Raw genomic sequence first — 14,109 nt, 5'->3', positions numbered from 1 at the left:
ATTTTTGATTAAAAATTTAATTGATAACGGATGTTGTGAAAAAAAAAAAAACTTTTATCATTAGAAAAAAAATTGTCTCGTGATTTTCACTAGATATTCACTCTTATTTCCTACTAAAAAAAAAAAAGATATTCACTCTTATTTGTTTATTTAAAATTATTTTGAGATGTTTCTTTCATATAATCTTGTACTCAATAAAATCTGTTTTTTAATTACTAAATTTAACATTAAAATAGAAAAACTATAAATATGATTAGTCAAATAGTATAGAGCATTTAATTTAATAGTATAATTAATTAAAAATGATAAATTAAGAAAGTTAGTATAAACCAAGACCAAAAAAAATACCAAGAGCGGAGAGACAGTAGAAGACACACGCCCCTAGTTTTCACTTCCCATTCTCCAACTATATATATAACTAAATACAATCGTATAAGAAAACACACAGAGAACAGGAAAACTAAGAAGATTCCATTGAAGCTAAAGAAACTAAAAAATGTTGCTGGTGACTTTGATTGCTGAGATGATGAAGGAGTACACGGTGGTTCTCGCCGGAGTTGTGGAGCATCTTTTTTCTCAGGCGCCTTTTCCGAGAAGAATCCGACTTCATATTTTATACTCTCTTCCTTTCCATAGTTCCAATACCTCTCTCCCTCTTCTTCTTCCTTCCCCTCCTCCTTATTCTCGTTCTTCTTGATGTTTCTTTTCTTGCTTACTTTGTGATTTTTCTTTGAGTTGAAAGCTTTTGTGTAAATAAGATCTTTAGCAAAAGGTAATAGAAAAAATGTTACAGAGCTTTGTTTTATGATTTTCTTTTGTTGTTCAAAAAGAAGTTTTTTTTTATTGATTTGAAAACATTATTCAAATTTGTAACGTTTTGGTTTGGAGGTGAAAGTTCTCATCATCGTATTCGTAGAGTTGAGTAGAAGGCTCTATTTTTCCGACGTATCTTCTTAGTAAAGAATAGATGAGAGACACCATTTCCTTTAGAACCTCTAAAATCTCGAGTTATGTGATTCTGAAATCAAGAACCAAAAGACAAAAGAAAAAAAAAACTGTTTACTCGGTTCAATTTGTCTCTTTCCGGTCGAGCCACTCAAACCATATCAATTTTGAGAATGATTTACTTCCCTTTGGTGTTAGAGAATGATTTACTTCCCTGTAGTTTATTGGACTTAATGGTAGTTGTATTATTTTTTTGAAGCTTAATTGGTAAGTTAGATGAAAGTTTTGAATGTGAGATTTTTTCTTCGAGACTTTTCTAAGATTTTATTATTAATCTTCTGTTTGAAATAAGGGTCTCATTTTTTGAGATTATTCATATTTATCTGAATAGTCTCATTTCTCATCTGAATTTATTTTTAGTAATTTTTTGGCAGTTCTAGTAGGTAATATCTATCATTTCTTTCTCAACTCAACAAAACCATCTTCAATATTAATACCGAGTACAAAGTGTTTGCTTCTCCGTGTCTAAAATTGACTTAAGCCACAAGGGAGTACTACTATCCAAGGTACATAGGAAAATACATGGCTCTCTTAGCACATTGGCTATCTTGTTATCCTCTAAAAGGAATAAGTTGGTCCAAAATCATCTACTTGTAGTTCCAACTTCCAAGCCTCCATGTGAGTAAATGTAATCTTATTACTTATCTTCAAACACTCTCAAATCTTACTTTTTCAACACCCAAATTGTCTAAACATTACACACGAGACCACGATAATGTCGTGACCTCAGCTTCAAGATGATACCTAAGCTTAGGATATACATTGGCCCTATACTACTACTTCACCTCTCAATTTTCATCTCTCAATACCATTCAAAATTTAAAATATGTTTATGCAAAATTCAAAAGAGAAGAGAAGTTTAGGGACACATAAAAAATATGACAAAAATAAAAGGTTGAAAATGTCAAATCAAAAAGTTTTCGTCCTAATCCGAATTTTTGACAGAGTAAACAGAGAACGACATTTTTTTTTGTTTAATAGAATTTGACCTGAGGAAGGAAAAAGCTTCGTCCTTTCGCAAACCCAGGGAAGGGGAAGGTGAATAAGCTCTGCAAAATCCCTCCCTTCCCTTCTTCTTCTTCTACAAGATTTCACCATTTCTCCATCCTAAACCATAACAACAGAGATATAGAGAAGATGAAGCACTACAGTCACGGAATTGATGGTTTACGAAGCGGTCTTTCACCTTCCGCTAAACCTTTCGCAATCGGTTCTTCTTCTTCTCCTGCCTTCTCTCTCAAATCTGAACACGAAGATTCTATTTGGGGTGATTATACTTTAGACCTTTCCTTTTTATCCTCTGATGATCAGAGAAGTGGTCTCGATGATGATGATTCGTTATCTAACTTGTCTCGCGATGTTGAGACTAATAAAGGTATAACACAAAATCTTAATACTCTTCTCTTCTTGTTGTTAAAAGTTGTGTGTTTGAATTGGGAATAGAGTTTTTGGTGTAAAGTTCTCATCTTTGGTGTAAAGAGCTAATGTTGTGGAGGTTACTTGTGAATTTTTGCAGAAGGATTGGTTTTAGAGGAGAAGATAGCTAGTTCTGGAAAGGTTTTGGTAAACCCTAATCCAAGTTTCTCGAAATTGCCTGAGGTATTGATGAAGTCCTCAGATGTTGTTGGTGATGCGAAGTTGGGTTTGTCCTGTGTCTCTGAGAAGTCTTCTACGGAGTCTGACCTAGATGAGTCTGAGGAAGATTCTCCTTGTTGGAAAGGAATGCTTTCTCATAAGAGTCTGGCTTCTGGTACTAAATCTATGACTTCCAGGCGTTCTACTGATGATCTTAGTGGGTTTCGTAAGTTGAATCCTTTGGCACCTCAGTTTATACCATCTAGTTCTAAGAAGAAACTTGAAACGGATGGGGAGAAATGTGAAGAGACTAGTTCTTCGTCGTTGAAGAAGTCTTTGTCCTCGACTTTTCCGTCGTCGTCTGGAGAATTTGATTTAACTGACCCTCCTCTTGAAGATGGAAGAAATGATGCAGCAGAAAAGACAAGCATCTTGACCCACAATGCAGATGAAATTCTCGGTTTTGTAACTAGTGATAGTGTTTCCAAGACTGTGAGCATGTTGGATTCTAGAAATGAATTCCAACCATCTAAAAGGTTGGATCCTTTGGCCCCTGTCTTTGTTCCCTCTAGTGCAAAACTAGGTCCTTCTGTTCATGAGAAGCTAGGAGATTTTGTGGTAAATGCATATTCAACTTCTGCTCTTGCTTCTTCACATGTTAAGTCGCTAGATAAGGGCAAGGTAGTGACATCTTCTGGAGAAGTTGGCCACAGTTTTAAGAGTCAATATGGTGGTCATGATTTTGGTTCGACATCTTCATACGGTCCTTGGATAGAATCTGAGGTTGGGATTACTGAGTATGCAAAACTAGGAAGCAGCAACAAATCTCAAGGTCAGCGGAGATTGAATCCATTGGCCCGTCAGTTCTCTCTTGCAGATGCTAAACAAAAGCCATATGGCTATGGTAAAAACCAAGCTGCAGATGATTTATCGCTAGTGGTGAATACTAGCGGTTTATACATTCCAGCTCGTTATAGGGAGGACCATAATGTAGTAGATGCAGACTTAGCACAATCCTCAGTAAATGTGGAGCGTTTTCTTCCCAACATGTCACATGGCGGTTCTTCACTTATAACTCCAAAGGCAGACAGTAACTTTGGGTCTACTAAGTGGATTGCGGTGGAGCCAAACCCTACATTTTCAGTAAAGGGTAATAGAGATTTTAAGCATCATCTTCCATTTCATGTTGTAGAAACTGCAGCGAGTTCATCTACAAGCGATATGAAAGCTTTACCTGGCCCATCTCCAAAAATGGATGTGAAGAAACTACTTACAACGATGCATGGGCTGTCAGAGTTACTAACACTTGCACATGGTTCAGAATCTTCAGATTCACCGAATGCGGAAGAGCTTGATCTCATTAACAGTACTGTACAGAATCTCAATTTGTACATCCAAAACAACAGTCAGGAACATGCTGGGAATCAAAGCGTTGCACAATACAATTCATATGATCTAAAGCTGTTACCTAACAAGAGTAAGGTATGTTGTTCTAACTGTTTCTATGCCTATAAATTGCTAGCTTAAGCCACATGAGATTTCATTATACTTGGAAGCCCATTACATTCGCCTAGAACATATTTTATTCAAGGTCAATAAGAAAAATATACTATCATGTCTTGTAGAATTTACCAAAATGATATTGTTTTAATGGGTCACCTCTTCCTTTTGTTAATGGGTCACCATGATTCCAAATCCTGTCTATTAGCTATCGATTAGAGACCATCAGTTTCCAACGGCAAACAATATGACTGTCGACCTTGATGTGAAAAGGAAGGATAAGTACTCTGTGGTTTCAAGGGAGACTGTCCCAGGTTCTCGTTCGTATCAATATGGTGCAACCGAAGATAACGGCTTTGGTCAGGTATGTTTTTTTTCTCCATACCTATGCTGTGATAATTGGCGTTTAGTAGGAGGTAGACCGTCAGTTTGATCATGTGGGCAGGTTGTGCCTACAAATGGTTACCAACAGCATCAAGGTGTGGAGCAGATTAACCAAAATGCACTGTTCTATAAAAGCTTATGGCTGAAGGCTGAAGCAGACAGGTGTTTGATGGTCTACGAGACTTCTCTTTCGAACCCATATCCTTGAAGATATTAGAAAGGTGACATCAAATCATCCATCCCCTCTAAAAATACTTTGAAGGGCAATGACATGTCAGATTGGTAAGGCTTGCCCAAGATTTTTTTTGATTTTGCAGGTTGGCATGTAAAATATCAAAGAACAGCCTCAAGATCTCCAATTTCTGGATGGAGACTAGATAAGGCATACAAATCATTTTCCTAAGAAGTGGCTGACACATGACTAATTGTGCAGAAAGATGAAGTTGGTACTCCTTTCTACAAGTTACCCTTTATTTTACTTATGGTCATGTCGATTCAAGAGAATGAACACTGATACTATTTCTCAGAATCACTACTGAATAAATTGGTCTTTTTTCTTATCAGAACCTGGGAAATGTTTGGACGTGGAGCCTATTGATTGCTGAAGATTGTAATGTTTTCTTGTTATGGTCCTGACTCTTTGATTAAGAGATGTATAAACAAACCACTGTTACTCTTTTGTTAACTACTACGTCATCACACTTTTGTTATATAGTGCCTATAATGACCGCAAATTAAATACTTTGATCAGAGTAGACAGATAATGACTTCAAATCAAGGGGAGACATAATTAATAATGTTCAAAGAAAATGGTAGCTGAGACAAGAAACAATGAAACAAAAGCACAATTTAGGTGGCTCTACTACTCAACTCTATGTAGTGAGTTCCATAATGGCTGAAACGATATCCCCATCATTAGCCTTTAGAGCACTGACGGCTTTGGCCTTGGAGACACCTGCTTGGGTCATGACAAGATCAATGTCTCTGGCTTCAACACCAGTGTCATCAACATCGTCTTCGTCTTCTTCCTCTGCTAGTGGAGCCATGGTAGCTTCAGAACCGGCGTTAGGTAGCATGGATGTCACATCAGGCATCTTAAACCTCTGAGCAGCTTGAGTCTGTAGCTGAGAGCTCAAATCGTCGACCTTGGCCTCTCCAAAAATGACGTAAGTCTCTGCATTGGGACTCTTGTAAACATCTGGCTTCGAGATGACAAATAACACCTGACATAGATGCAATATTTTCCACAATCATCAAACCTATGTTACTTATAACCAGAGACATGAGAGTTTATTGATTGTTAGAAGATTTGTTTACATTCTTGGCTCTTTTGATTGTCACTCTGCTGACATCTGAGACAGGTTTCATGCCAAGCTTTAGAACAGCTTTGCGACTTTTCTTCTCGCTTCTACTTTGCTTTGCATTCTCATTTCCACCTTCCCCTTCAACTACACAGCCAAAACATTGAAACAAAACCCGAAATTAACAAAGGTTTCTCTTTTTAGTGTTCCATAGAGAAACAAATTCACATTTAAGAGCTATAGCTCAAGCTTAATCTAGGGCTTATGAACCTCAAGTTCAACAATTTTCTGATTTTCTACAAACCTAAAAGACAAATCTTATCTATACACTAACGTTTCTAGAAACATACATAGACCACTCGAAATCAAAGCATGAATCAGAATCAAACGAGTAAATTCCGGTTAACCGAAATAAATCAAACCGGAAGGAAAATGAAATGAAAGAGAGAGTAAGGAAAATGAAATGAAAGAGAGAGTACATTACCTTCGACGTCCTCATCGTCTTCATCATCGTCTTCTTCCTCTCCGTCTTTCACATCCTCCACAACAACATCATCTTCCTTCTGTTTCCACCAGAAACCATTATCAAATTCGACGACAACAACAAATCGGAAACAAAATCGCTCGGAGGAAAAGAAAAAAAAAGACGAACCTCGAGTTTCAATTGCTCTTTGATGGATTCAATCTGAGATTTCTCTTCCTCCACAATTGCTCCTGGCATCTTTCTTCTTCTTTTCTTTCTTAGCGCAGCAAGACCTTCCTTAACAGTGAGTGACAGATGAAACAAATAAAGTAGATAAATGATCCTCTGCTCCGCGGTTCACTATAAACAAACCCAATGGTCGTCAATTAAAAGCCCATTGGGCCTCAGTCTCAAAAACTTTGATTTGTTCTTTAGTTTACTTGGCGAATTTACGTACGTCTCCATGCCAGAATGGTCAAAAAAAAGAGAAGAAACTATTAGTCTAAAGAAATGAAGCATTCACAATTTGACTAGAATTGACAAAAGCTTTTGCTTTGTTTCAGAGATTCAGGAAGCAAGAAAAATTTAGAAAATGGAAGAACAAAACCTCTCCTCGTACGCAATGATCTTATCAAGCTCTTCTGTTCTTCCCATGGTTCTTAAGACAGCCATTGATCTTGGTCTCTTTGACATATTAGCTGAATCTGGTCCTTCCTCTGCTTCTCAGATCTTTTCTTTGTTGTCTAATGAGACAAAGAAACATCATGATTCAAGCTTGGTCAATCGGATTCTGAGATTTCTTGCGAGTTACTCTATACTCACATGCTCTGTTTCTACTGAACACGGTGAGCCATTTGCAATCTATGGCTTAGCTCCTGTTGCCAAGTACTTCACCAAGAACCAAAATGGAGGTGGATCGTTGGCTCCGATGGTGAATCTGTTTCAGGACAAGGTCGTGACTGATATGTGGTAACATCATTAACAACATCCTCACTCTTTCGTCTTAAAACGTTATCATCTTTGACTTGTTATGCAATCTGATGTTGTATTTACCTATAAAAAGGTACAACCTTAAAGATTCTGTTCTTGAAGGAGGGCTTCCATTCAACAACACTCACGGTTCAAGCGCGGTTGAACTGGTAGGCAGTGATTCAAGATTCAGAGAAGTGTTCCAAAGCTCCATGAAAGGTTTCAATGAAGTATTCATAGAAGAATTTCTAAAGAACTACAATGGTTTTGATGGTGTGAAGTCTTTGGTTGATGTTGGTGGTGGAGATGGCTCTCTTCTCAGTAGAATCATCTCTAAGCATACTCACATTATCAAAGCTATTAACTTTGATTTGCCCACTGTTATCAACACTTCATTACCTTCTCCAGGTACAGATACAAGTTCTTGAATATATTCTGTTGTATAGTAAATGATCTTTAATGTCATAACTTTTTATGGTTGTAGGAATTGAGCATGTTGCTGGAGATATGTTTACAAACACTCCTAAAGGAGAAGCTATTTTCATGAAGGTTAACTTTTTTAAAAGCTTTCTCAAGTCTTAACAGAATCATATACTTAAAAAAAGATAATATCTAGGTTTCTTGTGTGTTTGCTACAACTTATAACAGTGGATGCTCCATAGCTGGGACGATGACCATTGCGTGAAGATACTTTCCAACTGTTATCAGTCGTTACCGTCAAATGGGAAGGTGATTGTAGTCGATATGGTAATCCCAGAGTTCCCAGGAGACACTCTCTTAGACAGAAGCTTGTTTCAGTTTGAGTTGTTCATGATGAACATGAACCCATCAGGGAAAGAACGAACAAAGAAAGAATTCGAGATCTTAGCTCGTCTCGCCGGATTCTCTAATGTCCAAGTTCCATTCACATCTCTCTGTTTCTCAGTTCTTGAGTTCCACAAGAACAAGTGATATGTATCATTTTGATTTAAGACGTGTTCTTCAAGATTCACAGACCCCGAATCTAAGGGTTCTGTTCCTTTTCTACTTGAATAGTTACATGATGTCTCTTGATATATTCAATCACCTTGTCAAGTATCGCGTCTGTGTCTGCCTCGGGCTTGATGCTAACCTGTGAAGCTAAAGAAACTTTGCCGACGGTGATTGACCAAATATGAAGCTCATGGACCGCCGTTACTCTGTTCTACAAAGAGGGCTTCCTTTCAACAACAATCACGGTTCAAGCGCGCTTGAGTTGGTAGGAAGAGATTCAAGATTCAGAGAAGTGTCTCAAAGCTCCATGAGAGATTTCAGTGAAGTTTACATGAAAATAATATCCGAAAAAAAATCAAAATCACCAACTAAAGAACCAAAACGAACTAATAAAAACTGGGAACTGGATTGAGAGCAATGTTGCAGGTTTTGAATAGAATAAAAACTTGATTTCTTATAAAGAACTTCTCTGATAACTTAATGTTTACATAAGAATACAATTTGTCTGAAATAGAGAGCTTTTTAGCTGACTTGGGGAGCAAGGGAAGCAATCTACTGGGCTTATAGATGTTGCAGCATAAAAGACATATATACCATAACCAGAAACAACAAAATGCTAAGCCAACAGAGTGGTGAAAGCTCACACGAAACCTGTAAATGAGAAGTGTCACACTTACTGGTTTTGACACCTGTAAATTCATCATCATCTAAAAGACGCTGAGCTTTAAATTTGCTAATGCTCTTGAAAGTATGGTGATCTCGTTGCTGGTGAGCAACGGTATCTTCATCACCATCATCAAGATACAGAGCATTGAATTTGTTAATGCTCTCAAACTTACGACGACCTTGTTGCCGGTGAGCAATGGTCCTCACTTGATGATATTTTCTAGACGATATTGATATCCACCCTTGATGATCTTCTCTAGACGATGTTTCTGTACTCGGGGGTTTAGGCTTCTGTTTTGGTGGGCTTATAGGTTTTGCAGCATATGTTTTCTTCATAACATCAAACTGAAGATCCTCTACATGGTCTACGAAGGCGTAAACTAGATTATTAGTGTCAAACACTTCATGGTTACCATGGATTTCAACGCGTTGGAAAGTTTTCTTTTCGGGATTTACGTAGAAAACATAAAACGGTTTAGATGTGTAAGTCTTGACAAAAACAATATCACCTTTAGCTGTCACTCCTGCAACGGAATAATGGTAGGAATTCCCCGGCAAAGGGTAGACGTATTTGGACCATTTCTGTTTCTCGACATCCTCTAGAACCCACATATACAACTCAACGGTACGCTTTCCATCGACGGTATCATACTTCCAACTAATCCCACCTAGTTTACCCTTATAATTGATCAATTGAATAGAGAAATCACCAAAGCATTTTGCGTCAATAAATTTGAATTTCTCAGACCGAACATCAAAGCAACATATCACATAAGACCCTCCATCAGTTGGTTCAGCTAAGTAATACAAAACCCCATTGGCGCATATCTCTTCCCAGAAAGGTTCATGGGCTAAGGGACATCGGATTTTTCTCCACCTCATTTTGCCAGGTTCTAATGTCAGAATATGGTGAACAACAATACCACGATCATTATATTTCATGCGCAATACCTTGAATTGCTTGTCAATCGGATCAAACCCTAAAAAGCTTCTCTTCTCGTGGAATGTTATCAGTTGTAAGATCGCATATTGTCCCGTGATAGGGTTACATATCACACGGAAATCACACAAATAATTTTTGATCCGCTTTCTAGGGAAATAGATGAAACCAGAAACATATGTACACTCGTTTCTGCGTATGTCTCCAGAGAAGTTCATATGAAAATCAGAGAAGTTCATATGAAAATCTACAAGAGATGACTTCTCATAAAGATCTTGAGGCTGAGGCGACGAGAAGAAAAGCCACTGACGCTCTCTTTTGACCCCAAATAAGAGACGTGGATGATCGGAGGACCTTGTCAAAAACAACTCGGTGAAATATGGATGGCCAAGCATGGACTTCCATAGCTTCGACACGCAACGACACCTCCCGATGGACTTTGTTGACATTCTCGAGAATATCTCAAGAATGAGATCAGTCGGGATGGAATCTAAATTTTCTGCTCTATTCATTACTATTGTATTTGCTGAATACAAAATCGCAGAGACTATGTAAAATGGCGAATCTCTTGAAAGTTTGAACTAATTAAGATGATGTGTATTAATCTCATGAAGAGGAAGGTCGATATGTATTTATAGTCGAATCTAATCTAAGAGAGAGTCCCATTAAAAATAAAGAAAAAATTTAGAAAACAATCTTATTTTTATTCAAAGGTTTATGAAGAATCTTCTCTCCTCAAAACGTTACCACATGTCTTTTGTAAGTGATTCCCATTAATTTTTGCAAATCATAAGATAAAACTATATATGTACAAATTAAATTGGTTTTTAATGTTTTTTTATAGATCATAAAATAAAATTCTATATAAATTAAACTCCATTATGCATAAATTTAAATTCTATATTAATATTAATTAAGGTAAATATAAAATATTAAATCAAAATTGTTTTAGTTGCAATTTGATATGTTTAAAACTAATTCATACAATAAATATATTTAAAATGTAATATTATATATTTAAAATAGAGGAATTGACAAAAATAGCTCCAAAAATGTTTTTCCCCAAAATTAACACAACATTTTAAATTCCAAAAATAGGACCCTAAACTTTAGTTAAACATTAAATCAATTAAAATAGAAAGTAGAAAAAAAAAATCAAATGGATTTTAAATAATGGAAAATTCTCTTAAATACCACAATTTATAAGTTTTTGTTCCAAAACAATTTTTCCTCGGCTTTGCTGGTTCAAGAGTTTGAAACAAAAAGTTGGTTCAAGAGTACGTAAGAGACTGGCACAATGTCAATGTATCTCTGCTTCTTCTTTAGGTTTTCTCTGATGTACATTGCAAGAAAACCCTTTTAGTGATATTTCAGTCGACAGTTTGACATATGCGTTTTGGAGTGTGTGCTAGCATTCTAACAACATAAACCAATTTATTCGCCTAGAATTTAACAAAATAATTTCACCTATAGCAGTCACTGCAGCTACGAAAATTGTACGTACTGATCCACCATTGTTTTCTACCACGAAATATAGACATATTTCGACCATTCTTTGTTTCTGAACATGCACATCCTCTAGAACCTGCACACACAACTCAACTTTTTGGTTTGTACGTATTACGAAGAGACGGACCAAGATTTATGGCTATTTGTGTGTTGGCTTAACATTATGTTTTTTTCTGGTTATCATTTTCATGTCCTACTAGTGTTACACGTTACTTGGGAACGAACTAATGTTTTCCTAAAGTACGTAATGTTTAAATGTTCTTTTAAGACCTCTATAATATTCTTCGTTTAATTTCTTTAACTTTGTTTTTATGAAATTACTAGATCATACCGTAATAACCACCAATCCTTAACTTGAAAAAATCTCGTTAGAAAAATTGGATATCCGAAATGCTGGTTAGTTTAAGAATTTCACAGAAAAAAAGAAAAAAAAAACTCTTTACATAGTAGAAGATAGTGGTCTATGTACCAAGCATCAGCTGAAATCATTAAATTTATTTACTTTACTCAGGTGTGCTTACACATGCTCACTTTAGATAAGTGGCCACCGACCTAAAAACAAAGACGAGTTGATGTCTTTGTTTTTGGCAGCCTCATTTGGCGGAGAAGAAGATATATACCAATATACCATCCATGAACTGGAAACTGGATTGAGAAATGATGCAGGTATTAAGGGAAGAAGAGTTTGCACCAGTGAAGTGAAGAACGGGTACGGTTGACCAACGTACTGTTGACCTAGTGGTAAATCTCCCAGGTGGAGGTGTTGGGTTCGAGGCACGTTGGGAGGGACCACTTTTCTAAAATAGATGAATTTAACCTGATGTGGGTCCCGCCTCTGGAAGATGTAGGACCTTTGGATCTGAACTTCAAGATATTACAAAAAGAAAAAAGAAAAAAAAACGGGTACGGTTCAAATTTTGACACACCGGAATGTGCGAGGTTTTTTGGTCTAAGAGAAACACACACGTTGGGTCATAGCAGCTGGATTTCTAACATTCTGTACAGTCACAAGCAAAATAGCTATACTCAAATGTTACAAACATTACGAAGACAGTTTCAGTCATGGCTCTTAATTGTATAAAATCTTAATTTCTTATGAAGAACTTTTAGGATAACTTGATGTTTACATAAAGCAATCAGGTTTTAATACCTGAGAATTAGTCATCATCTAAAAGACACATAACATCAAATTTGTTATTAATGCTCTCAAACGTACAACGATCTTGTTGCGGTTGATCAATGGTCCTCACTTGATGATCTTTTCTAGACATCGATGTTTCTGTGCTCGTGGGTTTATGCTTCTGTTCTGTTGGGCGTATAGATGTTGCAGCATATGTTGGCTTCATAACATCAAACTTAAGATCCTCTACATGGTCTACAAAGATGTTAACTAGATTCTCATCGTCAAACACTTCATGGTTACAATGGGTTTCAACGTGTTGGAGAGTGTTCTTTTCGGGATTAAAGTAGAAAACATCAAACGGATTGGATACTACAGCCTCCGAGAAAACAATATCACCTTCAACAGTCACTCCAGCAGCGTGCAACCAGTTATTAGGGACTACATTCTTAGGCAAAATGTAGACATTTTTGGACCATTCTTGTTTCTCGACATCTTCTAGAACCCACATAGACAACTCAACGGGAGCAACCTCATGATTATTCCAACTAATCCCACCTAATTTACCCTTATAGTTTATCAATTGTACATCATCTAATGCAAAAAAGCATTTTGCCTCAATAAATTTCAATTTCTCTGACCTAACATCAAAACAACATACCACAGCAGATGTTCCATCATTTAGTTCAGCTAAGTAATACAAAACCCCATTGATGCATATTCAGTTATGCTCATAATAAGGCTCATGTGTTAAGGCACATTGTATCTTCCTCCACATCAATTCTCCAATTCCCAATGTTAGAATATCCATGTCATTATTAACTATATCGTTGTTCACGAGCAATACCTTGAATTGATTGTCAATCGGATCAAACCCTAAAAAACTTCTCGCCGCTTGTAGCGTAATCAGTTTAGGTAAGATCGCATACTGACCCGTGATAGGGTTACATATCACACGTATTGCACCCGATTTCTCGTTTTCGATCAACATTTTAGGAAAATAGATCAAACCAGAAGCATAGCTATAAATGTCATGGCTCATGTCTTCAGAGAACTTCATATGAAAATCTGCGGCTACTACAAGAAACGGCTTCTCATAAAGATTTTGAGGCTGAAGCGACGAGAAGAAGAACCACTCACCTTTTCTTTCGACCCCAAAAAAGAGACGTGGATGATCAGAGGACCTGGTCAAGAATAACTTCGTAAAATATGGAAGGCCAAGCATGGACCTCCATAGCTTGGACAGGCAACGAAGCCTCCCAACTGACTTTGCAGACAATCTCGAGAATATCTCGAGTATAAGATCAGTAGGGATAGAATCTAAAGTGTTCCCTTTATTCATTATCGTTGTATTTGTTGACAGATCGCAGAGACTCTAAGTAGATTGGAACCTATTCTTAGTCGGCGCTAACCTAAAGCCCAAGAAACATGGGCTTTTAGAATAATATTATTTCATTGGTCTTTGGATTCAATTTCCATTCCATCTCTTATACTGATGATTCTTTTCCTTGACCACGTTATAGTGGATCCTGTTGTTTCTTGGGTGAGTTAAAAATCTATACATGCACCATCAAATAATTAAGAATCTATACATGAAGACCATTTATTTAGGTAACTTTTTTCAACTAAAATCTATATGACAAATATACCCCTACAAAGAGATATGATAAAAATCAGGATAGTTAGCAGATAACGCATTATCGAG

At 36.8% G+C, this 14,109-nt stretch overlaps 6 protein-coding genes across 13 annotated transcripts; 3 read left to right on the top strand and 3 right to left on the bottom strand.

Moving 5' to 3' along the window:
- Positions 1-452: 452 nt before the first annotated feature.
- Positions 453-1,725, top strand: AT1G33055 (uncharacterized protein). The gene has a single exon (NM_103039.4). The coding sequence runs from the start codon at positions 497-499 to the stop codon at positions 695-697; it is 201 nt and encodes a 66-aa protein (NP_564416.1). The 5' UTR covers positions 453-496; the 3' UTR covers positions 698-1,725.
- On the top strand, positions 1,501-5,250 carry AT1G33050 (uncharacterized protein). 6 transcript variants are annotated; one of them, NM_001198199.1, is made up of 7 exons: positions 1,501-1,623; positions 1,987-2,380; positions 2,522-4,062; positions 4,289-4,444; positions 4,526-4,685; positions 4,782-4,910; positions 5,029-5,217. In NM_001198199.1, the coding sequence occupies exons 2-5, from the start codon at positions 2,143-2,145 to the stop codon at positions 4,670-4,672; spliced, it is 2,082 nt and encodes a 693-aa protein (NP_001185128.1). In that variant the 5' UTR covers positions 1,501-1,623; positions 1,987-2,142; the 3' UTR covers positions 4,673-4,685; positions 4,782-4,910; positions 5,029-5,217. The 6 variants fall into 6 exon arrangements, with proteins under 6 accessions (NP_001185128.1, NP_174581.1, NP_849743.2 ...); NM_103038.4 differs by having other exon boundaries at positions 4,782-4,906; positions 5,029-5,206; NM_179412.3 differs by having other exon boundaries at positions 4,358-4,444; positions 4,782-5,171.
- On the bottom strand, positions 5,190-6,610 carry NACA5 (nascent polypeptide-associated complex subunit alpha-like protein 5). The gene is made up of 4 exons (NM_103037.4): positions 6,418-6,610; positions 6,250-6,328; positions 5,782-5,912; positions 5,190-5,687 (listed from the first exon to the last, which is right to left on the bottom strand). The coding sequence occupies exons 1-4, from the start codon at positions 6,484-6,486 to the stop codon at positions 5,337-5,339; spliced, it is 630 nt and encodes a 209-aa protein (NP_564415.1). The 5' UTR covers positions 6,487-6,610; the 3' UTR covers positions 5,190-5,336.
- A 102-nt stretch (positions 6,611-6,712) lies between these two features.
- On the top strand, positions 6,713-8,257 carry AT1G33030 (O-methyltransferase family protein). Of its 3 annotated transcripts, none has more exons than NM_103036.3 (4): positions 6,713-7,197; positions 7,292-7,605; positions 7,682-7,746; positions 7,846-8,257. In NM_103036.3, exons 1-4 carry the CDS (start codon positions 6,821-6,823, stop codon positions 8,146-8,148), a joined length of 1,059 nt encoding a protein of 352 aa, NP_174579.1. In that variant the 5' UTR covers positions 6,713-6,820; the 3' UTR covers positions 8,149-8,257. The 3 variants fall into 3 exon arrangements, with proteins under 3 accessions (NP_174579.1, NP_001322537.1, NP_001322536.1); NM_001333027.1 differs by having other exon boundaries at positions 7,814-8,257; NM_001333026.1 differs by having other exon boundaries at positions 6,753-7,197; positions 7,682-8,257.
- On the bottom strand, positions 8,201-10,287 carry AT1G33020 (F-box and associated interaction domains-containing protein; the record flags this gene model as incomplete). Its single annotated transcript, NM_103035.1, has 2 exons — positions 8,201-8,380; positions 8,821-10,287. The coding sequence occupies 2 exons, from the start codon at positions 10,285-10,287 to the stop codon at positions 8,201-8,203; spliced, it is 1,647 nt and encodes a 548-aa protein (NP_174578.1).
- A 2,154-nt stretch (positions 10,288-12,441) lies between these two features.
- On the bottom strand, positions 12,442-13,746 carry AT1G33010 (F-box and associated interaction domains-containing protein; the record flags this gene model as incomplete). The annotated part of the gene is made up of 3 exons (NM_103034.1): positions 12,442-13,045; positions 13,181-13,549; positions 13,634-13,746. 3 exons carry the CDS (start codon positions 13,744-13,746, stop codon positions 12,442-12,444), a joined length of 1,086 nt encoding a protein of 361 aa, NP_174577.1.
- Positions 13,747-14,109: the final 363 nt, after the last annotated feature.

The sequence above is a fragment of the Arabidopsis thaliana genome, assembly GCF_000001735.4.
Source record: "Arabidopsis thaliana chromosome 1 sequence".
Lineage (NCBI taxonomy): Eukaryota > Viridiplantae > Streptophyta > Magnoliopsida > Brassicales > Brassicaceae > Arabidopsis > Arabidopsis thaliana.
Note: the sequence above shows the minus strand (reverse complement) of the source record. Positions and strands in the feature narration are given on the sequence as shown.

What these genes read in the sequence shown, in the direction of transcription:
- AT1G33055 (NM_103039.4), top strand. Translation starts at nt 497, where the DNA reads ATGTTGCTGGTGACTTTGATTGCTGAGATGATGAAGGAGTACACGGTG.
- AT1G33050 (NM_001333028.1), top strand. Translation starts at nt 2,143, where the DNA reads ATGAAGCACTACAGTCACGGAATTGATGGTTTACGAAGCGGTCTTTCA. An exon ending in CGATGTTGAGACTAATAAAG is followed by an intron (nt 2,381 to 2,521) that starts GTATAACACAAA and finishes GAATTTTTGCAG; the next exon opens with AAGGATTGGTTTTAGAGGAG. An exon ending in AAGATAACGGCTTTGGTCAG is followed by an intron (nt 4,445 to 4,525) that starts GTATGTTTTTTT and finishes TCATGTGGGCAG; the next exon opens with GTTGTGCCTACAAATGGTTA.
- NACA5 (NM_103037.4), bottom strand. Translation starts at nt 6,486, where the DNA reads ATGCCAGGAGCAATTGTGGAGGAAGAGAAATCTCAGATTGAATCCATC. An exon ending in AAGAGCAATTGAAACTCGAG is followed by an intron (nt 6,329 to 6,417) that starts GTTCGTCTTTTT and finishes TGGTGGAAACAG; the next exon opens with AAGGAAGATGATGTTGTTGT. An exon ending in AGACGATGAGGACGTCGAAG is followed by an intron (nt 5,913 to 6,249) that starts GTAATGTACTCT and finishes TTGGCTGTGTAG; the next exon opens with TTGAAGGGGAAGGTGGAAAT.
- AT1G33030 (NM_103036.3), top strand. Translation starts at nt 6,821, where the DNA reads ATGGAAGAACAAAACCTCTCCTCGTACGCAATGATCTTATCAAGCTCT. An exon ending in CACTTCATTACCTTCTCCAG is followed by an intron (nt 7,606 to 7,681) that starts GTACAGATACAA and finishes TTATGGTTGTAG; the next exon opens with GAATTGAGCATGTTGCTGGA. An exon ending in GAGAAGCTATTTTCATGAAG is followed by an intron (nt 7,747 to 7,845) that starts GTTAACTTTTTT and finishes AACTTATAACAG; the next exon opens with TGGATGCTCCATAGCTGGGA.